At 41.5% G+C, this 26,698-nt stretch overlaps 3 protein-coding genes across 5 annotated transcripts; 1 reads left to right on the top strand and 2 right to left on the bottom strand.

The window, feature by feature from the left end:
* Positions 1 to 302: 302 nt before the first annotated feature.
* LOC130137685 (protein argonaute 1-like) lies at positions 303 to 7,974 on the bottom strand. Its single transcript, XM_056309607.1, has 5 exons — positions 7,849 to 7,974; positions 7,542 to 7,605; positions 6,603 to 6,805; positions 575 to 795; positions 303 to 497 (listed from the first exon to the last, which is right to left on the bottom strand). Exons 1-5 carry the CDS (start codon positions 7,972 to 7,974, stop codon positions 344 to 346), a joined length of 768 nt encoding a protein of 255 aa, XP_056165582.1. The 3' UTR covers positions 303 to 343.
* A 2,630-nt stretch (positions 7,975 to 10,604) lies between these two features.
* Positions 10,605 to 14,898, top strand: LOC115687446 (aspartic proteinase 36). 3 transcript variants are annotated; one of them, XM_030613026.2, is made up of 10 exons: positions 10,606 to 10,927; positions 11,157 to 11,286; positions 11,391 to 11,638; positions 11,731 to 11,958; positions 12,488 to 12,650; positions 12,815 to 12,888; positions 12,981 to 13,077; positions 13,574 to 13,640; positions 14,245 to 14,316; positions 14,487 to 14,898. In XM_030613026.2, exons 1-10 carry the CDS (start codon positions 10,680 to 10,682, stop codon positions 14,672 to 14,674), a joined length of 1,515 nt encoding a protein of 504 aa, XP_030468886.2. In that variant the 5' UTR covers positions 10,606 to 10,679; the 3' UTR covers positions 14,675 to 14,898. The 3 variants fall into 3 exon arrangements, with proteins under 3 accessions (XP_056165091.1, XP_030468886.2, XP_056165092.1); XM_056309117.1 differs by having other exon boundaries at positions 10,803 to 10,927; positions 11,027 to 11,286; XM_056309116.1 differs by lacking the exons at positions 12,815 to 12,888; positions 12,981 to 13,077 and having other exon boundaries at positions 10,605 to 10,927.
* Positions 14,899 to 15,155: 257 nt separating this feature from the next.
* Positions 15,156 to 22,885, bottom strand: LOC130134479 (protein argonaute 5). The gene is made up of 22 exons (XM_056309114.1): positions 22,207 to 22,885; positions 20,950 to 21,170; positions 20,723 to 20,872; positions 20,475 to 20,608; positions 20,259 to 20,368; positions 19,520 to 19,623; positions 18,675 to 18,813; positions 18,472 to 18,588; positions 18,266 to 18,376; positions 18,122 to 18,193; positions 17,826 to 17,948; positions 17,532 to 17,703; positions 17,329 to 17,450; positions 17,115 to 17,252; positions 16,902 to 17,038; positions 16,753 to 16,815; positions 16,614 to 16,677; positions 16,374 to 16,509; positions 16,215 to 16,288; positions 16,011 to 16,105; positions 15,879 to 15,910; positions 15,156 to 15,780 (listed from the first exon to the last, which is right to left on the bottom strand). Exons 1-22 carry the CDS (start codon positions 22,750 to 22,752, stop codon positions 15,614 to 15,616), a joined length of 3,027 nt encoding a protein of 1,008 aa, XP_056165089.1. The 5' UTR covers positions 22,753 to 22,885; the 3' UTR covers positions 15,156 to 15,613.
* Positions 22,886 to 26,698: the final 3,813 nt, after the last annotated feature.

The following is a 26,698-nucleotide window of genomic DNA, read 5'->3' on the forward strand; positions in this document are numbered from 1 at the left end:
AACAAGATTGCTAGCACAATTTTATTGGTGATTATCTGCAAGTTCTTCCTTACGTTCGTCGTGCGATTGGTGGTGTGTCTGAACTAGAGGTCCGACGGCTGTGGGGCTCGAACTGAAGAACATTCGAACCGAAATCGTTTTGGGCACGCTACGAGAGGTAATCCGTTTAACCCTCTATGGTCTTTCGATTTTTGATTGAAACGCACGAATAACGCCTTTGGAGATACATGTATGGTTATATTTTTCCGCTGCGTTTATATTTAATTTTAACTATGCATGTTACGAAAGAAAACCAACACAAGCTACCCCGAAAGAAGGTAGTGTATACGAATTGCCTGCGAAATTACTTTTCAGACGGAGAGGCTCTAAGGATCGCACCAAGAACTTGCATTATCTCTTGCGGGCAATCCAATTGTCTACCCTGAATAAACTGCTGAAGATGATCAAGATCAATCCTAGCGACCAACGATATAGTCACCTTGAATTCACGTTCCTTCCTGCATGATGCCTCCAAATTAAAAACTAAAGAGTGGTCAAATGCTTATTTAGTGCCAAAACAATACGGAAGATTCACCTTCTCGATTGAGAAGAACTACCGGCTGCTTCGTCATTTTCTACCAATTTAACAGGAAACACCTTGTTGTTGAAGGGGAGTGGTCCTGCTGTGTAGAGACTCTTTCTACCGTCGTAGGCCGGCCTCCTCCTACCCAAATGAGACTCCCAGTATTGTTTGACAAGAACACCTAATATCTCCCTACTGGTTTTCTTGTTATGAACCACGGGATCAATAGATACCTAAGATAGCAATGTCAAGCTATTAAGATATCAGTAATATTAGTAAGCTAAAAAATCATGACTCGAGAAGAATAATATAATATAAAAACTGATGAGAAACAAAAACGAGGACTATTTCATCAATCAGACGAAAACAACACGAACCGCATGAAACACCACAAGCCTATCTAAATAAAATACAGAAAGGGTGCACAATAGACAAACAGTGAAGGGGAAAGTACATTGCTGTGAGAGATTAAAGTGCTAACCAGAAGGAAGTTAAATATTAATGAGGAGAAGGGAATCCATTCCTACCACAGAACGCGGGCAGAAGCATTGCAGAACTTTGATAACCAAACACTGCTCAGGAAACATAATCAACAACCTAGGAGGTCCTAGCTCAAAAAATCTAGTAGAAATATGAAAAAACAATTCATCATCAAGAAGGAGATGCAGTGTCAAAAGAGATTGTTATAAAATAAGGCTCTATTTGTTTCGTGAAAAATAAATAATTTGAAAAATATTTTTCGAAAAATTATTGCTTATATTACTTAGAATAACTAGTTAATAAAAAATATTTTCATTATTAATAACAATTTATGTTTAAATATTTTCGTGAACGATGAAAATACTCGCCCTTCATGTAATCTTGTAAACAATACAAGCCATATTTTTAAGAAAATAGACCGCTAAACTTTGGGGAGATGACTAACAAAGACCAAAAATCAAACTCATTCGCACAGATGAGCGGTAATGCCAGGACAAGAAAAGGAAAAATGAAAGACAGGTTGAACAAGTCGAAGTCGAGAACAAAGGGAAAAAATATCATGATAAGAGCTCAACTACGCAGATAAATCCATAAAAGAGGGAGCCAAGCAATGAAAAGAGAGAATCTAGCGAGCGAACTAAAGCAAGACACCATTCAGTGTTGAAAAAGAACAAGCGGCAAGTATGGTTCAATAACCTCTAAAGAGAGCAAAAAGTAGAAGAGGACACACACAAAAAATTGCTGCTGAAAAACTCTCGTACTATTACTCAACAGATCACAAGCCTATTGAATAGGCATAACATTGAAAACTACTCAGCAAGAAAATAACAACAGGATAACAATAACAAAGACCCACTAACATATCCCACTAACTAAAACGTGTAGAAACAAACCCCTACAAACTAGGACTCCACTACTACATTATTGAAGATATGTAAAACTGAAATTTGACCACTTCAAAAACTACTTCACGTGCTGGTGTTGTGTTTGTTCAATACTCCCCCTCAACACCAGCTTCTACTTTTTTCACCATACCGAGCTGATGATAGAAACTTTCGAACTTATTGCTACTCAAGCTTTTTGTAAACAAATCTGCAACTTGGTTTTCTGTTTTGACATGCTCCAACTCAATTTCTTCTTGCAAGACTTTCTCTCTAATAAAATGATGATGCACCTCCACATGCTTAGTTCTTGCGTGAAAAACTGGATTCTCCACCAAACGTATTGCCGACGAGTTGTCGCAGTACAAAGAGACACCATACTCTGTTGGTTGATGCAAGTCTTTCAATAACTGCTTAAGCCAAGTGCTTTCTTGAGCTGCCATCGCTGCTGCTCGGTATTCTGCTTCCGTGGTTGACAAAGACACCGTTGGTTGTCTTTTACTACACCAAGAAATTGCTCCGGACCCAAGCATGAAGACATACCAAGTAGTTGAACGCCGGGAATCATGGTCACCTGCATAGTCGGCATCACAGTAGCCAACTAGTCTACAATCTCCACCTTTCTTGTACATAATACCATAGCCAAGCGTACTCTTCACATATCTCAAGATTCGACGAACTGATTCCAAATGAGTCTTCTTTGGATTTTGCATGTAGCGACTCATCACACCAACTGCAAAAGAAACATCCGGTCTTGTTAAAGTTAAGTAGATAAGACTACCCACCAACTGCCGATACATGGTAGCATCTTCTAAATCTTTCCCTTCATGAGCACACATTTTGACGTTTGCCTCCATCGGTGTCGAGATTGGCTTGCATTTAAGCATTGCAAATTTCTTCAACAAGTCTTTTGAATACTTTTGCTGATGGAGAAATATTCCTTCTTGAGTGTAGTCGACCTCTAAACCAAGAAAATGTTTGAGCTGTCCAAGTTCTTTCATCTGAAAGCGAACTGACAAATTCTCCTTGGTTTGGAGAATTTCTTCTTCCCAATCTCCTGTGATGATTAAATCATCCACATACACCAGCAAAATAGCTAGCTTCCCTCCTTTAGCTTTGACAAACAAGCTAGAATCCGCACATGTCACCGAATAACCACTATGAGTAAGAAATTCAGCAATCTTACCATACCAAGCCCTCGGTGCTTGTTTTAGCCCATAGAGAGCCTTCCGGAGCTTACACACATACTCAGGATGATCTTGATTCTGAAAGCCCATTGGTTGGCTCATGTAGATCTCCCGATCTAGCTCCCCATGCAAAAATGCATTTTTCACGTCCATTTGCCACAAGTTCCAACTTTTGCTTGCTGCAAGTGCCAGTAGAACTCGTACAGTTGTAAACTTCGCAACTGGACTAAATGTTTCATCATAGTCTAGTCCATATTGTTGAGAGAACCCTCGAGCTACCAGACGAGCTTTGTACCTCTTTATTGATCCATCTGTGCGGCACTTTATCTTGTACACCCATTTGCAAGAAATAGGCTTCACATCTCTTGGCTTTGGTATGAGCTCCCAAGTCTGATTTCGCTCTAACGCAGCAATTTCCTCTTCCATAGCCTTAATCCATTCCGAACTCTGAGACGCTTCCTCAAATGTCTCAGGCTCTTTTGCATCTGCCTCTTCTACTATGGCGGCATTAGCATACTTAGGATTTGGCTTTCGGGCCCTTGTTGACCTTCTAAGTGCAGTTGGTGTACTTGATCCACTTGGCTCATCTTCTTCGCTTGGTCTTTGGTATACACCTGTTTGCCAAGGATTTTGAGCTATGCCTTCTTCAACATTTACATCGTCGTCTGCAACCTCTATTTCACTTGAACTCAACTGGAATTGAGAAATTTCTAACATTTCCTTAAAAACATCCGAGTCCGGTAGTACTTCCTTGTTCGAGGACCACCATGAGGAAGCTTCATCAAACACCACATTCCGAGATGTGTAGCATTTCCCGGTTGTTGGATCGCAACATCGCCACCCTTTTCTTTGACTGTCGTATCCTACAAAGATACACCTAACAGCCTTTTTCTCCATCTTGCTACGTAACTGGTCAGGTACAAATACATAGCACACGCATCCAAAAACTCGAAAATGACCAACAGCAGGCTTCGTGTTCCATATTTTTTCAAAGGGTGAACGAAAGCATAACCTTTGTTGAGGAAGCCTATTGGTCACGAAGGCCGCAGTCTTCATAGCTTCCGCCCAAAACCGTCCCGGAACATTCTTTGAATGAAGCATACTTCGACATACTTCTGCCAGATGCCTGTTTTTCCTTTCTGACACCCCGTTTTGCTGCGGAGTGCTAGCACATGTGAACTGATGGCGTATTCTGCACTCCTGAAGGAAATCTGTGAACTCATTTGAGATGTACTCTCCCCCATTGTCGGTGCGTAGACAACGGACTCTTTTACCAACCTCCGCTTCCGCTACCTTCTTGAACTCTATGAATTTTGAAAGAGTTTCAGATTTTTCCTTCATAAAGTAAACCCACACGTACCTCGAGAAGTCATCAATGAAGGTCACCATATACTTCATCCCACCAACGGAGGCTTGCTTAATTGGTCCAAACACATCATAGTGTATTAACTCTAATGGTTCTTTCGCTTTAAATTTAGACTCTTCATACTGCAACTGGTGCGCTTTTCCATACTGACAGCCTGTATATACAGTGTCTGTTCTCACTTCAAGTTGTGGAAGTCCCTTCAACATCGACTTCTTCATCATCACATCTAGCTTGGAATAGCTAACGTGACTTAGTCGCATGTGCCATAAGTTTGTCGTCTCATTCCTTCTCGTCTTGTCTACATATGCGGTTTCCGCAGACATTACGTAGACGGACTCCATTCTTCGTCCCTTCATTGCGGCTCTTCGTAATCTCAAGGTCTCGATATATCTTCACATCTTGTGGACCAAACAGAACAAAATGGCCAGAAGATGTTAATTGTGCTACCGAGAGAAGATTTTTTCTCATACCTGGAACATGATAGACGTTTTGGAGTGGCACCTCGGCATCGCTACATTGGGGAGAGACGGTCGTATTACCGATGTGGGCTATCGGTAACTTTGAGTTATTCGCCGTCACCACCACCCGACTTCCCTTGTACTCCGACAAGTTCTGCAACTTTTCTTTATCGCCGGTCATATGGTTTGAGCAGCCCGAGTCAACAATCCAATCATTCTCATAATCGATTTGATTGAATGTTGTTGCAGTAAGGGCTAGCTCCTCCTTATCTACAGCAAAGAAAGCCTCAGCATCCCATTCGTCTTCGTTTTTTGAAGTAGCAGCGTTACTCTCGATGGCCTTCTTTTTTGACCAGCAATCTTTCGCCATATGACCTTTTTTATTGCAGTTGTAGCACTTCCCTTCAAACTTTTGGCCATTGCCGTGGTTCTTAGAACCTTTCCATGCACGAACGCTCCCTTCATCTTGATGACTTCTCGCCTTGTCATCGTTCTTTTTGGATCCACCGTGGGCATGCCGCTTGAAATTCCACTTGCCTTTGTTGGCATAGAGTGCCTCTTCTCCATTCTTCAATGAGACTCCTCCCATTTGCTTGGCTAATGCTTCTTGACCAGCTAGCAAATTTTCGAATTCGACAAGCGACGATTTGAGTTTGCCATCCTTGTATGGCAGCAACAAAACTCCTGAATTCTGGCTTCAAGCCATGGATGATGATCCGCTTCATCCTGGTATCGCCAATCGGAGCCTCCGGATCCAATTCAGTAATCTCTCGGCATAACGTCTTCACTTTGTGGAAGTACTGAGTGACCGTCATGTCGCGTTGCGCCATCGACAACAACTCACTTTCTAAGAGTTGGAGCTTCGTATCGTTCTTCTTAGAGAACAGCTTGGCGAACGTATCCCAAGCTTCTTTGGGAGTTTCCGCATCTCGGATATGCTCCGGCACATCCTCTTCAACTGTCGTCTTCAAAACGAACATGGCTTTACCTGCTTTAATCTTCCACTTCCGCAATGTCCCATTCGCATCTTCAGCCTCCGGTTGTCTCACATCGTTTCCATTGACAACCTCCCACAAATCTTGGCCCTGCATATAAGACATCATGCAGGTAGACCAAGAATTGTAGTTTTGGTTGCTGAGCTTCTTGATTCCGCCAACGACTTGAAGATCACCCATCTTGGCAATAGAGATGCTCACGAAATACCCAGAACCTGGCTCTGATACCAGATTGTTGAAAAAGAACAAGCGGCAAGTATGGTTCAATAACCTCTAAAGAGAGCAAAAAGTAAAAGAGGACACACACAAAAAATTGCTGCTGAAAAACTCTCGTACTATTACTCAACAGATCACGAGCCTATTGAATAGGCATGACATTGAAAACTACTCAGCAAGAAAATAACAACAGGATAACAATAACAAAGACCCACTAACATATCCCACTAACTAAAACGTGTAGAAACAAACCCCTACAAACTAGGACTCCACTACTACATTATTGAAGACATGTAAAACTGAAATTTGACTACTTCAAAAACTACTTCACGTGCTGGTGTTGTGTTTGTTCAATATTCAGCATAACCCACACACACATACACACTGTTATGACCAAAACCGGATATGAGCAAAGATGAAAAAAAAATTCAGTTAAAAAATGGAGGAGACGCATTACGTCATGGTGGTGAAAATCCTTGTCCTCTACTTCAACTATAAAATGATTCGCTCGGACCAAGCACCTTTTCCCGACCGTTCCCAAAGGTCTCGGCGGAAATCTAATCGCGGAGGCGTAGCCTCTGCCTCTGCCTCTGCCGCCACCTCTTCCGCGCTGAAACGACGGGACCAGTTGCTCGTGGCTCGAGTCCGATCGCCTGCCTCCTGCGCGGCGACCACCAAGGCGTGACATTGAGGAAAATCAAGAGAGATCGCGATTCGAGAGAGGGGAATCCAATTGAAGAGCGAAGCGACCGTGCGAGACCGAGACCGAAAGCAATGCGTGTACGAGAGATGCAACTAGGAAAAAGAGAGCGCCTGAGTAGAGACGTATAAAAGGGAAAGAAATTGAGAGAGCGAAATGGACCACGTGGTGGGTCGTGTGGAGTTGTGCCGTGCGAGGTCTTTTTTGTTGGGATTTAGATCCCTTTTGTTAGCAGATGCTGTTCTGGTTTCAAAAGGGACTTGTGTAACTGTTGTTACGTCCGAACATACCAAACCTCCACCGCAAGTAATTAATCAATAATGTCTCTATGCTGCCTGTACGTGGGTTTTACTAGCCCGAATTAGTCCAATCGCGTTCTCCTGCGCTAATTCGACGCAGGTGAAGTTGGACCGAGTCGATACGAAGAAATCGCAACTATTGTTACAAGCATCTTCACCCTTGTCGTGACATAGGGATGTCCATTTGTGTTTTTTAAGGCGAAGACGTCGATTACATTCCTATCCAAAGGGAAGCTCGATAGACCGTCCTCGCCGCCCTCCTCAACCCCACCACAATGCCAATGACACCGAAATCGAAATGAAATTTGATGCACTTATTTCAATCATACGAAGCATCCAAAGATATGCAATTCGTCGTCAACTCCACATTTTGTGAAGCAAAAGGATCCATTCATACCTTCATTTCCACTTAGGAACATGATCGACTGCATACGTACAATTCTTGGACGTGCAGCTTTCTTCTGGCACCATCAAGCAAACCTCATCGAGAGAAGGCAAAATACAAATGAGTTCAAAGAACTTTGTTCTCACGTCGGGGCGCATGTAGATCGGGTGAAGTGAGCCAAGTGCCAAAGTGCATTGGGGTTCGGCCCTGTTCAGCCATGAGCCAAACCCAAAAGCTTCATGACGGACGCCAATCCAATTGAATAGCAAGTCCCAGGTCTAATTGGTTTCGGTCGCGGCCCAGAATCCAAGCCCATCACCTGAAGTGCTTTGCGCCCACTTGATCCTCCTTCAACAGTGCCGATCACCGGCGATGACGCCTCCGGGACCTCACCTTCAAGCCGTAATCTCTTCTTGGGCGGCAGATTTGGCATTCTTCTCGTCATGGTAGAGTTCCAGTGACAATACAGATCAAAATGAACAGAGAGAGCTTCATCGCTTGATTCGGGAAGAACAGCTGTGATCGAAGCTTGATCGAGGTCGGATTCTTCATTTCTTTCGATCGTCACGATGAAAGGGAAGCTAAAAGTTCTCTTTCTTTCTCTGGTTTCCGATTTCAATCAATCGATAGTGCGGGTTCTCGTATTGCCAGTGCTCACCTAGGTCAACTCAGTCTATCCAGAACTATCGTCGTCGTCGCTTCCCGCCGTTCATTTGGGAGGCTTCGATGCGGCAAACATTCTTCATAGAGTCAAGCACATTGCGACACTTTCGTTGATTTTTTTTTTTTCGATAAATGAGAATTTCATATTGAGTCAAGGGCAAAATAGGAGAGCGAATCCTAGCACATGCTCAGGAACATTTTTCTATTATTCTGAAACTTTTTCAAACATCAAAACGGCCCGACCAAATGAAAGACTTTCACACCGAGCGCCAGAACCTTCTTGGGAAAAAGCCACGCGATTCGTCTATGACGGACTTGTGTTGGCCCAGCTGTAGTTCTGGCGTTTCGAATTATGACAATTCTTGATTTTGTGGAAAATCAAATTTATTTTGTCAAATAAAAAAATTGTTGCTCTGGAATAAGTTGGGTTCCTTGGAGCAGTTAAGTTAGATGTAACACTAACCCATTCATGTATTGTTCAGTGTACATCTACAATGTGGCAATTCAATTCGGTGATTTTAAGAAATGATTCATATGCAATTTTTCAGCTTTTTCATAGAAAAAAATGCGGGTAAAAGAGTGCTTTCACGATATTTGTCGAGCATAGCCGATAAAAAGCGCTTGAATTTTCACAACATTAAGTACAAACAACATAAGAAAAATAATGCACTCACGACGGTAAATTTTCATTGCTTAACAAGTACGAGATTTTTAGAACGGTACAGCATCATGGCTAACATCTAATTTAAGATACAACGCGAAAGTTCCTATCAAAATTTAAAATATCATTAACATTTTAAAATACGAAAATACTATACGTTTAATAAACGTTTCAACATATATCCTTCGTGAAAATTTTTAGTGTCTCATCTCAAAAGGGGTAAAAAAAAAGGTGAAAATACGCTAGTGGTAAAATTTTTAACTAAGTAAAAGGTTAAAAATGAAAAATCAATCCCGATACGTCACAAAAAATTGTTTCTATGAACGAGTCATCTCTCACTTTTTGTCTCTTTAAAGGGTTTTTTCCCGAAAAAGGGCCACAATTTTTGGCTGTCGGCAAATTTATTCTCAATTTTCAAGTATTTCACAAGTGGCTTTAACTTTTACTCTCGAGGCAAATTTGTCCTCAATTATCAAATGTCTCGTAAAAAGGCCACAACTTTCATGCGAGAGACAAATATGGCCACCGTTAGACTTTACTTAAATGGTCTCCGATCTTATAAATAGAGAACGATATGGTCAACACGGCAAAAACCCCAAACAAAAACAATGCCATCCCCTCTTCTAATGAAAACAACATCGTCAAGTTAGGGCTTCAAAATCAAATATAAAGGGAAAGAAGCTTGATCTGGGGCTTTAGGATTAGGGCTCTTGAGAGCCAGATACCGGTTCGTCCACGGGAGAATGTTAGGGTTTCAATTTGGGGCTTGATTCCATTAGATTGAGAGAGAGAGAGAGAGAGGCACTCAAATTGAGGGATTTGGGCGAAATTGAACTTACTTACTCACTCGTCAAAATCAAAACTAAGATGCGAAAAGGGGAAATGTGTGATTTGTTCAACTAATAAATCGAGTCGACGGCGTTGACTGAACTGGGCTGCATTGCTCTGTTTTTAGTTCAAGAACCTAAGCCCCAGATCGAGATCAAATGCCCTAATCCCGCTCCCTCTTCCTCTCCTCTCCTCGATCTGATTTCACGAAGCCCTAGCTCGAACAATATGTTTTTGATTAAAATGAGGGGCACGGCCTTGTTTAAATCTAGTAAATCTAAGCTAAGTTGATGTTGCGGCAGTCGCCTTTCCTCCATTCGACCGATCAGGCGCCATAGAAGCAAAAGTCTACCCGAAAATCTACTGGTGGCCAGATTTATCCCACAGGAGAAAGTCCGAAAGGATTTTTTTTTCACGAGATATTCCAAAGTTGGAAAACAAAATTTTTTCAAAAAAGCTGGGGGGGTTGACTTTATAAGACCCTAGAATATTAAAATGATGCAAATGATTTAACGTGATCTTTGAACTTTTAATTCGTTCAATGTGGTTCCTGAACTTTAGCCCAATGCGCAATATCATCCATAAACTTTAAATTTGTTCTCAATGTGATCCCTGAACTTTTGATACACGTTCAAACTAGTTCCTGGACAATATAAAAATATTGAATGTTAAAGGTCAAGGATCACATTATACATTATGCCGAAGTTTAGGGTCCACATTAAAAAATTAAAAATTCAAATATCACGTTATGCGTTCGATCAAAATTCAAGCATCATTTTTGTCATTATTCCCAAAATTAAAAAGATAGATTTTATGCCATGAATGAAGAGTGGGGCCCTTTCTTCTTTTATTTTTATTTCTTTCTTTTAACGAGGCGTGAAGACTCGGTTTTTGACTACTACTCCCACGGTCCCACCCTTCGAACTTCCACGCTATTCAATTCATTCGAGCTTTCATTTCCCTCCCTCTCCAGAACGGCGAAACACGGACGGGAGGGCATGGCCGCGTCCTCCGCCGGCGCGTGGGCCCTGATCGCACTCGCGGTGTTGCCGTCGGCGGCGGCGGCGGCGATCCCCGGCGGCTTCCCGGCGGCGCTGACTCTGGAGAGGGCCTTCCCGCCGGCTCATAGCGTCGGACTGGGCCGGCTCAGGGATCGCGACAGGGCGAGGCATCGGGGGATGCTGCGGACTTTCGATGGCGTCGTCGATTTTCCGGTCGGAGGCAACTCCGATCCTTCCCTCCTCGGGTACCGAATTCGATACCCTCAGCGTGCAATCACATTTTTCGAAGTTCCGCTTCGAAATCGCACGTCCTTTGCATGTCCGTTTACTAACTTCGAATGCAGCTTATGCTCCGTGTGGAGCTAAAATTTGTCGAGCTGGTGCTGATTAGAGAGGTTTTGGGTTCTTCGTTCCATTTGATTTGACCTCGTACGTGGTGCTGATTATGTTTAGATTGTGGCTTCTTCTCTGTAGGCTGTATTACGCGAGAATTCAATTAGGCACTCCTCCGAGGGAGTTCTATGTACAGATAGACACCGGAAGCGACCTCCTGTGGGTCAGTTGCAGCTCCTGTAATGGCTGCCCTCGAACGAATGCGCTCAATGTATATATTTTAGCGTTGCATGTGTATTAACCCTACACTTTCTAATGCTTATAGTTCTTAAAAAACTGAGTGAATGTCACTGGGTATGCTGCGACTCCCAATAGATGCCGCTCCATGTTTTCGATCCGGGGAGCTCGTCCTCAGCTTCAGCGATCTCTTGCTCGGATGAAAGATGCGGTCCGGGAGTTCAAACACCGGATTCTGTATGTCCCACTCAGAGCAATTTGTGTAGTTACTCGCTTGCGTATGAGGATGGTAGTAGGGCTTCCGGATATTACGTGACGGACTTGCTTACGTTCGACATGATAGAAGGGAGTACTGCTGTGAATTCATCAGCTGCTGTTATGTTTGGGTAAGCAAATCGTAAACATGTCAAAAGTAAGTTTGCCAATCCTTATTAATGAAACTGAAGGGGTTCTATTAATTTGATGGTGGATTGAGCAGGTGTAGCACTTCACAAACAGGGGACTTGCAAGAGTCAGAAAAGACAATTGACGGGATTTTTGGACTTGGGCAGCAGGAAACATCTGTTGTCTCTCAACTGGCTTTACTCGGAGTAGCTCCCCGAGCATTCTCACACTGCTTGAGAGGAGATGGTGATGGTGGGGGTACACTAGTTCTTGGTGAAATTCTGGATCCAAATGTTGTCTACACCCCACTCGTGCCTTCACAGTAAGTTTATGGTGAAAATGAAAGAATGTTGCGCATAGTTCTAAGAGTTTTAAATGAAGCTGATATACGTGTTATGTTTTCTCTTCTCTTTGGAAGGCTTGACTGTGTAGCTCTGCACGTTATAATCTGCATATGTTAGTGTGCCAGCTGGATGGGTCACAGCCTCCGAGATGTTGGAGCCTATGTTTCTGTGTTATTGTGATGTAATATGTTGTAAATTTGCCATCCTAACTAAGTTTTGCTTTAATTCTCATTCCAAGGATGAACTCAGTACGGCATTGATGAATGCTTCTATAATAGGAAAGCTCCTTTTGGATCCCTTTTGTACCATGTCAAAGTATTGTTGGTCTTAACCCTGTTCCTTAATCTGGAGATTTTTCTACTCGATGAAAATTTTGAGTGCTTCGACCTTCTAATACAACCACTAGTCAGTCTTATCCCACCTTCCAACTTCTTCTAATAGTACAAAAAATTTACAAATCATGTTGCCTCTATGTTCATTTTACTGGGCCGCTTGTCCAATTTGCAGGCCTTATTATAACTTGAATCTGCAAAGCATTTCCATGAATGGTCAACCTCTCTCCATTGATCCATCAGTATTTGCAACATTCAGTGATCGAGGAACCATAGTTGACACAGGAACAACTTTGGCATACCTTGTTGAGGAAGCTTATGATACACTCATCAATGCTGTAAGTTTTGGAAGAAAATACTATTGCTTGCACATGCTTAAAATGGGATGACTAGGTTAGAAAGTTAATTGTCCACCAGGAGTTAACAAAAGTTCCGAAGAAGTTGGACTAAGGTTGCAGGCCAAACACCATTTCTTTACCAGTTTGTTATTTGTTTCATACAGATTGCAAACAGTGTTTCTCAAACTGCACGCATGCTTATGAACGAGGGAAATCACTGTTTTTTGACTACCTCCGAGTCAGTCTTTCCTAAATGGTCTCTCCATTCATTTATATGAAGTCCCACTGGTTAAAAAAGCTACTACTGACAAAAGGCTTTTGCATGTGCAGTGTCGTTGACACATTCCCTCAAGTTAGTTTTGATTTTGAAGGCGGAGCCTCAATGATATTAAGCCCTCAGGAGTATCTTGTGCAGCAAAATTCTTTTGTAAGCGGTTAAAAATGATATGAAGTCATGGTTCTATCTATTTAGACTCTTCAAAACATTCATAATTTATTTCTTTTATTTTTTGGTCAAAATTCACGATTTATTTCAGTTGCTGACAATCTGCAACTTAAATTTGCTGGGATTTGACTAGTAATTGGATTGTGATTTGCAATAATTCAGTTTATGTTGCTTTATGTTGAGGACTGTGATTCTGGATTGTTGTTGCGTCAATAGGTTTCTTGTTCTTGTCTTGCTGCTGCTACACTATCAGATTCTTTTGGCTAGTCGAGTTCATAGTAGATTTCTCTGGAAGAAACTGTTGAATGCTGTCAATTAAAACTTACAAGTCTGTACATTTGCTTGTCTGTTCTCTTCCTGTGAAGCTGCATCTGATCTAGTCATAGGAGCTACTTAATTTTGCTCAGTGACATGGGCTGTTAGGTGGCTGACTTAGTATGCACTATGCTGACAGATGTTGTGAATATTGTCCTCACAGGATGGTGCTACATTCTGGTGTATGGGCTTGACAAAGGCTCAGGGCCAAGCTAGAACAATATTAGGAGGTGAGACCCTCTGGTGTATGTTTCATCCCTCTTGCCCCCCTTTTTCTGGCTTGAACACTCTTGTATAAGTTGAATTTAACTTTTTATTGCTCTCAACTCAAACAACTTGCATTTGCGCGTGTCCCAGCCTATGCCGTTTTTAATGTTTTTCAACAAATATTCTAATATCTTGTTATGTGATTCCCCCCTCACATGAATCAAAGGTGACCCAATCAGATGGATCAATTCATCCATATGAAGTTGACAGTTTCCTAAAGAATGATTATTGTGTTCCCCGTGCGTGCCTCAATAAGCTTGGCATTTTCAGTTTTTGCAACTTCCTATTAGTATAGCTCAGGGAAAAAGATTTATGAAGCATTACTCTTTCAGTTTGATTTTTGTTTATGCTTAGTGAATTGTGAGAACTGGAAACATTATAGACTGGTCTTTTCTATTTTAGGGCCAAAGCTAGTTCTCATTCTTTATTTTTGGGGGGACCTCAAGAAAAGACACTCTTTTGCGTTCTTCACATCATGTTTTGACGTAGTAAATGTGGATCAAGATGGATGTGCATACTTGGATTCTCTACCTCTAAAGCAATCGAGATTACTGCCTTATTCTACAGATATTGTTCTGAGAAACAAAATCGTCGTGTATGACCTGGCTGGTCAGCGGCTTGGATGGACTAACTACGACTGTAAGTTGCTTTCTCTTCGTCCCAAATTGAGACTGAGCAAGAATCTAATTAGGATGAGGTCGTCCATCATCTTTCTTCTCGCCAGCTGGGTTTTCACAAGTTGAACAAGTGATTCCATCCTTTCACCAAACAGTAAATTTTCCATCTTTTGCATGAATAATTCTTCCCAGGTTCCCTCTCGGTCAACGTCTCCACAACCACGACCAATGGCAAGGACCAAGGAGAGTACTTCCATGTGGGGCAAACGAGTCGTGGCAGTGGTTCGGACAGGGTTGCACCTTTTGAATTCATTCAATGGGGATTGAGAGTCTGTTTTATCACCGTATCCTTGCTCGGTAGTATTATTAGGCTTTGTTAGCATTTGCACTAGGAAAACATCCCTCGGTGTTCCTATGCACCTTTCCTTTCGGGTACGGAAACAGCCCTCTTGTTTCTCCGGTGCCACCATGCAGCCAACGGCAGGGGACACCTTCTTCCTGTATATTTATCTTTATTTTTCGCTCGAGAATTATTGTAATTTTTTCTCCTTTCAACTAGGCTTGTTAAATTAATGTTGATTATATCTAATGTGACTTTCGGGAAGCGTCGGCAATTGTACCGGATGCGAGGATTGGGCTTCTCAAACTAAAATGTTATCCGATTGCATCGATTGCATTCCCTATCTGGAAGGAAAGCTTAGTAGAGTTTTAAACATCATCTTTCTTCACCACCCTCAACCCCATAATGCCAATGACAACTAATTTGAAATCCAAACATATGGCACATCTTTCAAATCATAAAGTAAGAATGCCAGAGAGAATAACCAATTAATGAAATTTGTCATCAGTTCCACATGCCACGGAGCAAAAAGATCGATCGCCATTTCGATTTTCATTTAGAAACATCTCCGACTGCATATGTAAAAACTCTGTTCCACATGCAGCTTTCTTCTGCACAAACCAGTAAAACCTCATCGGGCGCATGTGAGGCACTTTCAATATCAAACATCCGCACCAAAAACGATAACCAAACATCAAGAGGTGTCCAACACAAAACCAGTCAATTGCCTAAGATGCCTCACCAGTCAACTGGGTCTAACGTTTTTTTTGGTAAGGAAACAAAAACCCAAAATGTATGTCTTGTGAAGTGAGCAAGTCAACACAAAACCAGTCAATTGCCTAAGATGTCTCCCCAGTCAACTGAGTCTAACGTTTGTTTTCACATGAACCAAAAACCCAAAATGTATGTCTTGTGAAGTGAGCAAGTGCCGAGTCTATTTCCAGTAAAATAGTAAGTCCCCTCCTTGGTGCCCAACGCATCAGCAATAGAACATCACATCTTTGACATTGTCTTTGATCAAAGGAAGTGCTCGGATCTCGACAGTAGTGCCCCTTCCTCCTACCGATGACCCAGTATCTGATCCGTCCCCCTCTATGTAATACCTCGCTCGAAACGCCGCTAAATGCGCATAATAAGCAGGAGGCACTGCAGAATGAACAAAATATCAGCGAAGAGTAAAAAATCCAACAGGGACTTTTTAAAGAAAAAAGGACAATGGTGAAAATAACTGATCTTGGCCTAACCTATAGAGACTGAGCGTGTGCATCGAGCATATCTGCAGAGTTCAAATATAACAACAAAGATATCATACCAAATAAACCTTTTCTCTAGGCAATGAGCGGAATCGATTAAATAGACAGCACAATAATTCTTACGTGTAACACAAATTGTTAGTGAGGGTTTGGAGAGCATCAGCATTGAACTTGTTCTCATCAAATAATACATGGTAGTGCGATGGCCTACTAGTACCCTACATCATATGAACGCATGTTTAGACACGGTATTTACATAACAAAAAGAAAGTTCAACGGTAACATATATTGGTGCATTTTGCCTAACATAAAGGAGATGGGTGTCACCTGAATTCCAGCATGGCTATTGAGGTAAAAATCGAATTCAGTAGGGTGGCAGATGCGAGTATCAACAACAGTACCTAATCAAACATAGCAATAATTTAAGTACTTGAAAAGCTGACTCACTTCAGTAAATTAACAAGAAAATCGAAGAGGTTATGGTACCAGGTAATATATTGCCGCTCCTGTCCATTGAATCGCGTCTGTTATAATTCTCAGGAAAGAGGCGCGTGTGGTGCCTCTTTTGCACCACAACGAAGGTAACTGGTGGTAGATAACCCTCTTCAAGTGAGGCACAAGCCTACGGTAATACCAACTCAAGTTATAACAGGAAAAATGACTCTTATATCTACTTAAAGAAAGATGATAGCAAATATTCTATGGACTGATTCCCCACTAAAGTACCTTGCGAATCGCATCCATTTCATAGAGAAGAACTTGAGAGAATTGACCTTCACTGACCCCATCCCTGCAGTGATAATCAAACTTTAATAGCAACGACAAAGCAAGCTATCTACTTTAGCACAACGATAAAGTACATCACCTGTAAAATATTATCCTATAAGGTTTTTGCCCAGTAGCTCTTCTGAAGGCAATAAGCAATTCCCTGCAAGAGAACGTGAAAGTGAGTTGGGGGAAAGCATAAACATAATATATTAATGATAGGCGCCACAGAAACAAACGGCATCCTACCTGATCATTCCTCCAGCTTTCCCCTCTGGAGTCTGTTTGGCTATGTACAAATCGTTAATGATTTCTTGTCTGTGAGTCTGTGCAGACACAAGGCCTCTATATTTCGTCACCTCTGGCCAGTCCATGGAAGCTACCACCTGGTCATATCAATACCATTAATTGTTTATACACTTCAAAATAAAAAATGACAACAGAATAGGGAAAAAGGCATACCGCTGCTATGGAAGGATTAGTATCATCTCCAGGTTGTGGGTGTGTTACGTCTGCCCCAAAGATAATGGTTGGCATATCAGTGACGAGAGGGATTCTTCTCAGGATGGCGTCATTCAGAACCGTATTCCTTCCACCGACCTAAGACCATCAAGCAGAATGATCAATAATCATAATCAAAGAAATAGAAAATTCATGCAGAAAAGAACCTTCCAACCTTGACATTAATTTTCAGTGCAAGATTTTCACAATATTGCTTGCTCATTTTTGCAGCTTGTCTAGGTTGGCAACACTGTGAGACAATTCCCAGTTCAGTTTCACATATTCTTTTAATCTTCCCTGTAAAGGAAATGGTCATTAGAAAAGGGAAAGTTCCAACTCCCTAAGAGCTCTAAAGATGACAACTAAAGGATAACTTACCATAAGATCCAGTCATGTCTGGCAAGATAATTATCAACAGCTGAAGTTCTTTTCGAGGTAGATTCATGTTTGCAAGTTTTGCCCGAGATTCTCTATTAATATCCGCAAGGACTCTTTCAATCTGGTGGGGTTGACCATCACGTATAGGGAGTACTGGTTGCGGGTTAAAAGCCTGCAAGGAGATTAAAATTTGTTAAGGTGCAAATAATTTGTATCTCATAACATCACTAGAAAAGGATAAAAAAGAAAAAGAATATTCCATCACATGACAGTGCTCTGTCAGTAGATACCTACCATCCCTTTACTACTACACATCTGGACCAATTCGTCACAAAACTGATAAGTCACATTTCCATTCCACCTCCTCGAGAAGTTTACACACATCCAGGTATCCACTCTACCTCCATTGATCATTTTCTGTAGAGAAATAGCAAAAAGAAGAATTAATCATGCTCAAAATGTTACAGTAACAACTAAAGATAACAATGCGATGTTTGTTTTTCGAATTTTTCTTCACAAACCATCACTGCAGCGATGTATTGATTGCGCATCAGATGATGATTGTTAATTGATAATAGATGGTAGCTTACCTTGTTAATCATATTCCACTGTCCCATCGACGGACCAACCATTGCATCTCGACCACTTTCATGATATTTAAGCTGCAACAACGGCAAATATCAGCTGATGAAACTGGAAGAAATAGAATGCAACTAAAAGGTACAACAGCTTACCATTGGTGGTGGCAAAACACGAGCCTCAATGGAAGCAAGTTCATTTCTCACCGACATTCCAAATTCTTTTGTTAGAAGGAGTTCTTCGTCATACTTATTCCCATCAACCATCTGCACAAGCATGGGGTGGCTTAGCCTGGAAATTGCACTGAATAGAAGAACCTTATCAAAAGGATGTACAAATGAAGCCAGCCAACAATTCCTACCGCCCTGATACTCTTTTCCCTGTCATAAGGGCGTTGGCAGGTCGCTCTCAACAGAGCAGTTACTTGCCGTTCATTCAATCTCTTAGTGTACCTCTGCCCAGCAACAATACTACAAATCTGTAAACAGAAAAGTGAGACCTTTCATGACCAGAGCTAAATAAAGCAGACTTCTACGAGAGAATCTGAAAATCATCAAACAAAACCTCCATAGGTAAGAGGACAGGTTTGGTGTCACTTCCAGCTAGTAGTGTGGGCAACGATCCATATTGCAAAACTATATTGTATTTCTCCCGGAAGTATTTGACAACAAATTTCTCTGTTTTGCCGTCATCAAGCATAAACCTGATTGACCAAATACACATCATGAACATTTTGTAAAGCACAAAGATTACTATGAGAATCAAGAAGATAGGTTACAGTCCCTCAAGGTCACATTTATCACAGAAGAGTACAAGAGCATGTACTAGATTCAGGGAGGATTGTCATAATGTTACAATAGTCATGTCAATAGGATACCAAGTGTAGACATTTTGCTTAAAACTTAAAAAAATGAAAAGAAGTACCGCACCACGGGCAAAAAGTCCTTACTATCTCAAAAGTAAAACAAGTCAAAACAGTTCTTATGAGCCATCATCTCACATCAATGTTTCCTTCTTTTCTTTTTTACTTGACAAGTCACATCAAAGTTTTCCTGAAAAGAAACTTTCATAAAAAAAAGGCTGTCGACAATATGACAATGGGGGAGTTGTTCAAAGAACATTTACTTTGTTGGAAACATATAACTTAATGGTAACCCATCCAACATGGAGACTATTTTTGTCAATACATATGAAGCATTCCAGCACAGCAATTTTTGCCGCAAGAGAGGCAGATAAATATCTCAGGTTATCATGTTTTGCTCCAGATATATCAATGTCACACAAAATGTAAACGACAGAGTCTTCAAGATATAATCTTCTTTCCCAAATGCAAAATAAACTGTGAGCTACCATACATGCATTATAAACTAGGATAGAACCAGACAGAGCAATGCAAAAAGAGTCCTCACGTTGTTTGGCTCATTGGCTTATTTGACAATCCAGTTATCTTGTAAGATCTCCGATATCCTGTATGAGTGATTTCAACCCTAATTCCTCTCAAAGCCTTCTTCACCTAAGATCCCAAAAAGGGCAAGGTCAATGTCTAAATGGGAGAGATTTTCGTAACTCGCATAAGAAAAAACCATCACCAAATAACCATCCAAAGAGAAATTAAACAGAAATACCCCTCTGCCTCCACCTGAAACACACATACTCACCGACAGAAACCCACACATACAGGGAAAAATATGAAGAAAACAAATACCATTTCAGTTCCCGCAGATTTCACAGATATGTACTTCTTCCTTTTGCTTTTGTCCCTCGACACAATGCAGATGCATTCACAGGTTCTCAAAACTGTTCTTGTTTACGATTTCAACAAATAAAGTTTGCATAATTACGAATAATGAAAAAGATACTTGTAACAAATTGCTCGAACCCCACCAAACATATGTTAATCCAAGCATCAAATGACTTAATCAACTGAATTAGCTGCATATATTCCATACTTGAAATACATTATAGACGGGCTTTTGCCTAAGTAGAAGAGAAATCTCTTCTGCGAACCAGAAGATAGAGGACAAGATATTGATAACTTCTCTTATCTAAGATTACATAATGATCCCTAAGGCTGTCGAACAGCAAAAGAAAGGCATTGATATCAATTAAATCAATATGGGCTTCATTTGCAGATATTAAAGGTCATACCTTAATACGGTCCTGATCAGACAATGGCCTCGACAGATCTCGATAGTTGAAGTGTTTTGCAATAAACTCAGTAACAAGAATTGGCTCATAGAAAGCTCTAGCCGACACGTCTACAGCTCGAGAAAATCGCATAGAGTGAATCAGTACCATTCAGACAGATGTGCAAAATTGGCTGATGTACACAAGCAAAGATAACTGGCTGCTCAAGCGAAGTACCTATATTCAGAGAGAGCCCAAACTGTGTAGGTCTTAGAGACTGGTAGTATCCTCTCCAGTATTCTAAACCGTCACCGAGATCACCTTTATGCCCTAAATCAGGTGAGAAAAATGATCGTCCAACAACAGTATACCTGTGGTGATGAATTCAGCAAGTCAACAGATGGATAGATTGAGGAAGCAAAAGTACATGGTGCGCACAAGTTAACCCTAAAGAAGTAATGTATATGAGTTGCACGCAAAATTACTTTTCAGATGGAGAGGCCCTAAGGACCACATCAAGAACTTGTATTATCTCTTGCGGGCAATCTAATTGTCTACCCCGAATAAACTGCTGAAGATGATAAAGATCAGGCTTAGCGACCAGCGATATAGTCACCTTGAATTCACGGTCCTTCCTGCATGATGCCTCCAAATTAAAAACTAAAGAGTGGTCAAATGCTCATTTAGTGCCAAGACAATAAGGAAGCTTTACCTTCTCGATTGAGAAGAACTACCGGCAGCTTCATCATTTTCTACCAATTTAACAGAAAACACCTTGCTATTGAAAGGGAGGGGTCCTGCTGTGTAGAGACTCTTTCTCCCGTCATAGGCCGGCCTCCTACTACCCAAATGAGTCTCCCGATACTGTTTGACAAGAACACCTATTATCTCCCTATTGATTTTCTTGGAAGCAACCACGGGATCAATCGATACCTAAATACCAATGCCAAAAAAGATGTCAGCAAACTGAAACTGAAACAAAGTCAAGCTATTAAGACCCGAGGAATACCATAATATAAAAACCAATGAGAAACAAAAATGGGGACTATTTCATCAATCAGACGAAAACAACAATGAGCTGCATGAAACACCACAATACAGAAAGAGTGCAAAATAGACAAACACTCAAAAGGAAAAGTACATTGCTATGAGGAATTAAAATGCTAACCAGAAACAATTTGCTCAACAGAATCACATATATTAAGGGGGAGAAGTGAATGTAAATAGGAATTCTCCCATTCCTCGAAGAAGCGTTGCAGAACTTGGATAACAAAACCAAGACGACAAAGAACAGCGCACTGCTCAGGAAACATGATCAACATCCTAGTCCAAAAAATTAACTAGTAATAATTTCCAAAAAAATATCAATTCAGTGTCAGAAGATAATATCAGAAAATTAACAAGAAAAGTTTCAACTCAAAACTGGGTCGAACGATGGCGGAAAGATCACCACGAAAGCTCCTGGACCAGTCAACTAATCTAGGGCAAGTATCTCTGCAACCCGACCCCAAGTATCAACAAGAAAACAAAAAGAGACAGGTAAAGGGGAAAAATCCCAAACATCACGTAAAAGTCAAAAGAACAATCATCCAAATAATCGCTATAAAACAGATAAAACAGACGATATGACAAAAAAGAAGAAGAAGCAGACAACAAAAACAAAGAGAGATCCTGAAATGGCTCATGATCCGTGGACTGAGCTTGGAGGACCAGCAAAATGTCCGAAACGTAAGACAGGAACATATGATGAAGGGGAAAAACACCGTGACAAGAGCTCAACTACGCAGATGAATCCATCAAGGAAAAGAGAGAGAGCAAAACAATGACCCAGAAAACAAAAAAACAGCATGCAGTGAAACCCACACATACACCTGCTGGTAATGGCCAAGACCGGCACAAAAACAGGACGGTTTCAGCAAGATGACGAAAACTTTCACCAAATAAGACGAAGGAGGAGGAGATGCATTACGTCATAGTGGTGGAGATCCATGTCCGCTACTTGAACTAGAAAGTGGTTCGCTCGAACCACGCACTTTTTCCCGAGCGTTCCGAAGCCGGGCCTCAGCGGAAATCTTTCCCCCTTCGACGAGAGGGGCGGCGGCGAAGGAGCCTGCAATGTGAGCCGCTGCTCGAGCTCGCCGCTCAGAGAAACATCCGGAGCCGGCGCGACAGGGGTAGCCGCCGAACTTGATGCTCCGCCAGAAGAGGCAACAGCCGGTCGAGCCGGAGAAGGAGACGGAGCGGGAGCGGGAGCGGGAGCCGGAGCGGGGGCCGGAGCGGGAGCTGCAGCGGGAGCCGGAGCCGGCTGTGGAGGCGGACGGTGGCCAGGACCGCCGGCGGCGCCAGCGGCGGCGGCGGCGTAGCCTCTGCCTCGACCGCCACCTCCTCCACCACCTCTTCCTCCTCCGCGCTGGAAGGACGGGGCCGGCTGCTGATCGCCGCGAGAGTCCGATCGCCTGCCTCCTCCGCGGCCGCGGCCGCCGCCGCCGCCGCCGCCTCCTCCACGGTGTGACATTTGGTGGAGGGAACAAGAATCAAGGAGAGATGGGCGATTCGAGAGAGGGGAATGCGGTTGAGGTACGCACCGTACCGGCGAGCGAGAGCGAGAGCGACGAATGTGTCGAGTGATACAATGCCAGAAGCGCCGGAGCAGAGTGATATTTATATATAAAATGGAAAAGAAAATTTAGGGGAGAAAAAATCGGAGGACTAGGCCGCTAAGGAAAGTGACGTGGAGCTAAAGCCACTTGAATTCCCAGGCTTTGCGGGAAAATTTTGGCCCACGATTTTGCCTAATAAAAATATTCTTTTCTTTCCTGACCAAATAAATTCATTTATGTATATTTATATATAATTTTTCCGCCTAACAGATAGATATTCATTTCTTTCCTGACCTATAAGTAAACTTACGTATGTGTAATAGGACGTGTCACGAAGTTTAGCCGAATCTCACTTCAATCAATCGTGTCACTGTTAAATTCCAATCTCGCTCAAAGAGTCAAGTAAGAAAATCGGAATTTAGAGTTTACATCGTGGGGAAACAGAGCCCACGTCGAGTTTCCTGATTGACGGGATACAAGTCAGGTCACGACGAACTTATCGCCACACAATTGCCTAGTTCGAACCGGTAAATATGAAATATCTAAGCAGCGGAACCTGCGTACATATACAAGCCAAAACACAAGCTTGAAAAAAGTAATTTCGTTACGATACGTCGGTTGATCCCGTGCTCTCTCGAGGGTTCTAACCACTCCTCTGAAATCCGCACTTGTTCTCGGGTGCGGTGCTTTCTTGACAAACTCATCGCGAGAGATCCCATGGTAGGCGTCGAAGAGACAGAGCGCTTTGTCATCTGGTGACCAACGCTGCGCTCCTCTGACGCGTTTTGGTTAAAAATATGTCATGATAAATTTTATCTTTCGAAAGATCGCGATGCGTGAAAGAGTCTTTTTAATCTTTGAGCCCGCATACAGACAAATTCAATAGGGCGAGATGGATAAGCATGACTACGGAATTTTTACGGCGAAAAGATAGGATATATAGGCATGGTTTTCAAAACAGAAATTTTTACTGATTACGGACGGACTCTATCGGGCACTTTGGGTGTAGAAGAGTCGCTGAATAAGGAGAGAGGAGTAGAGCTAAAGTCTCTCCGACGGTGGACGGCGAGGGCATTATGGGGAATCCGGGAAAATGTGGGGGGGGGGGGGGGGGGGGCCCACCAAGTCAAACCCCCCCCCCTCCCTCCCTCCCTCCCTTAAGCCACCTGGCCGCCCGTCTCCCCCGATCTCGACACGTGTAGCGCCCAACTGACGTCGAGGATCGCGCGCGGGGGCCCACCTCCCCACGACACCCGGAACGATTGATTGCTCGCAGCAGTCGCAGCTTCCCATGACGTCTGGTCGTGGCGGCGGGCCGATGTTGGCAGAAAAATCGGAATTTGCGTTTATTTGAAATTTCCCCGAAAAAAAAAAAGAAGAAGTGGAGGTTAAGGCTAAGCGACCGAGCCTTTTTGAAGCGATTAAGATAAGATTAAAGATGGGCCTTTCTTTTCTTTTCTTTTCTTTTCTTTTCTTTTTTGGGGTCGGAAAAGATGGGTCTTTAGAGACATCTGCGTACGTACAGCGTCATCCGGCCAACCCGAGACGGTCTCTTTTGTTTCACTTTCATTTATTTTTTTTGGCCACTTTGGCTTTCCTTCCGGGTCCCTCAGGATCGCCAATTCTTTCTTTTTTTAAATTCGATTTCGAATTTACGTGCGTGCGAAGAAATTGGTACGGGTTGGACTGACACGAGACGAAGAAGGTGGCGCGAAATGAAGGGTCACGAGAGAGAGAGAGAGGGGGGCCCGGGGGGAACCCGGAATTTAATATTTAGGGTTAATATAATGAAAACCTCCGGCCTAATATATATTGTGATAAATTTATTTTAAATTAAATTTTTTATCATTAAAAATTTCAAATCGGTACATATGTGGTAAATTTATCACAAATTAATTTTTTTATTACCAAAAACTCCAAACTGATGCATTTGTGACAAATTTACCTTTCTTTAAATTGGATTAATATAAAAAAAATCACAAAATAGTACATATGTAACAAATAGAGGATAAAACTCTAAACTAGTACATCCATTAATTACCATGTGTCATTTAACTCAACAATTTGATAGTAAAATTTAACGGAAACTAACAGAGGGTACTAATTTGGGGTTTTTTGTGGTCAAAAAATTAATTTGGGGTAAATTTGTCACGGGTGTATCAGTTTGTAATTTTTTGTGGTACTAACCCTAATATTTACGAATTACTCTGTTGAGATTTTTCTTAGTAATTGTTTTCCAATATTTGACAAGCAATAAAAAAAAATACTATAGGTTTCGACGTGCACGTTTTTTTTTTTCACGTCGCTTGTAATTTGTATCTTAAAACTCCTATTGTTTCATGAAAAATGAATGACTTAGAAAATGATTCCTAAAAATGATTGCTCGTTTCGCTTGAAATAATTAGTCAATGGAAAATATGTTTTCATTATCGACAATAATTTATATCTAAACATATTCGTGCACAATAAAATTATTTTTCGTTCATTTTTTGTAAGCGATACGAACAATTAGTTCTTAGAAAAATATTTTTCAAATTATTCAATTTTCGCGAAACAAACGGAGCCTTACATTTACAGTATATTCCTTAGCTATACTTAACGAGTGCTTAATAAATATAGTCGCAGTTCGTCGAAGACAACAATCATATCTTCTCTTAAGCTAGCAATGACTAGTGTCGATGCATGTGTTACGCGTGTGCATGAGCATCACGAGAAAATAGGAATCGGATTTTGATAGGATTGACTAGATATTGGATACATCCTAAGTAGTCATTAAGTATGTGTAAATCCAGTGATTACTTCTTTAAAAGATTGTAGTGGGTAGTTTTGATTTTTCGTTCAATGGTAGTTTTGGAAAGCAGAAGGGGAGATATAGCTGGGCACGGAGACCCAACTATTCAAAAGTTCATGAAATACCTTGCAAAGTCTATGAACCTGCTTCGCCATAATTTAATCGATAACGAATCGAGTTTTCACCACATTAGATGGAGACGGATTTTGTGCCGGCTCATATATGAGTGTCAATGGATCACAAGGAGCGATGATGATATTCTGGGACGATGGCTAAAAGATTTTTTGTCAGAGTTTGATCAACAACGAGAGATCTTGAGACTGTAGGTAAGAAGGAAATTAAGGATAATTGAAAATTTGCATTGCTAAAGGATAAGAAGGTTTTTGTCATTATTGTGGGGGGCTGGCAATGAACACACTCGGAGTATTTTAAACTTGCTACGGTTACATACAAATGTTACTAGATTTTATATATATATAACTTCGTAGTGGTTACAAGAGGTTACACAATTTACTCCGTAATCTCCTATTATCTGGTAATAATCTATTTATGAGAAATTAAAACAATTCTAAAATAGTGGTAATAGATATAACCACCCAATAGCTATTCTTGTGTCAGTTGCTCACTATCAATATCTATGAGTTCGTCAATAAACTTTAAGGTTCTCATTGATAACTTTCACGTTGCGTGTCACCAATGACTTCATTGGCGAGTTGTTAATTATTTTCAAGTTACTGATATTTCTGTTTATAAACAACTAAACTCTGCTCGCATCGACCAAGTCTATTCCATGTCAATAATAACAAAAAGTTTTTCTTTTTTTGGTGTAAACATAACCGATTAAGTACACACCTTCGCTGATAATTGAGGGACCAACATTCAAATTGGTCTTTGCTGATGGCCCAGTAAATTTTTTAGTAAAGGACTCGAATACCGGATCGAGGTCTTTCAAAAAAGAGCTGCCACATTTTTTCCCTTAGGCTCCATTTTTTTGCGGAAGATGAATAATTTGAAAAATATTTTCCCGAAAAGATCGTCTGTACCATTTGAAATAATTAATTGGTCAAAAT

The sequence above is a fragment of the Syzygium oleosum genome, unplaced genomic scaffold (genome assembly GCF_021117445.2).
Source record: "Syzygium oleosum isolate NSW1041296 unplaced genomic scaffold, Sole_v2.1 Sole_v2.03, whole genome shotgun sequence".
Lineage (NCBI taxonomy): Eukaryota > Viridiplantae > Streptophyta > Magnoliopsida > Myrtales > Myrtaceae > Syzygium > Syzygium oleosum.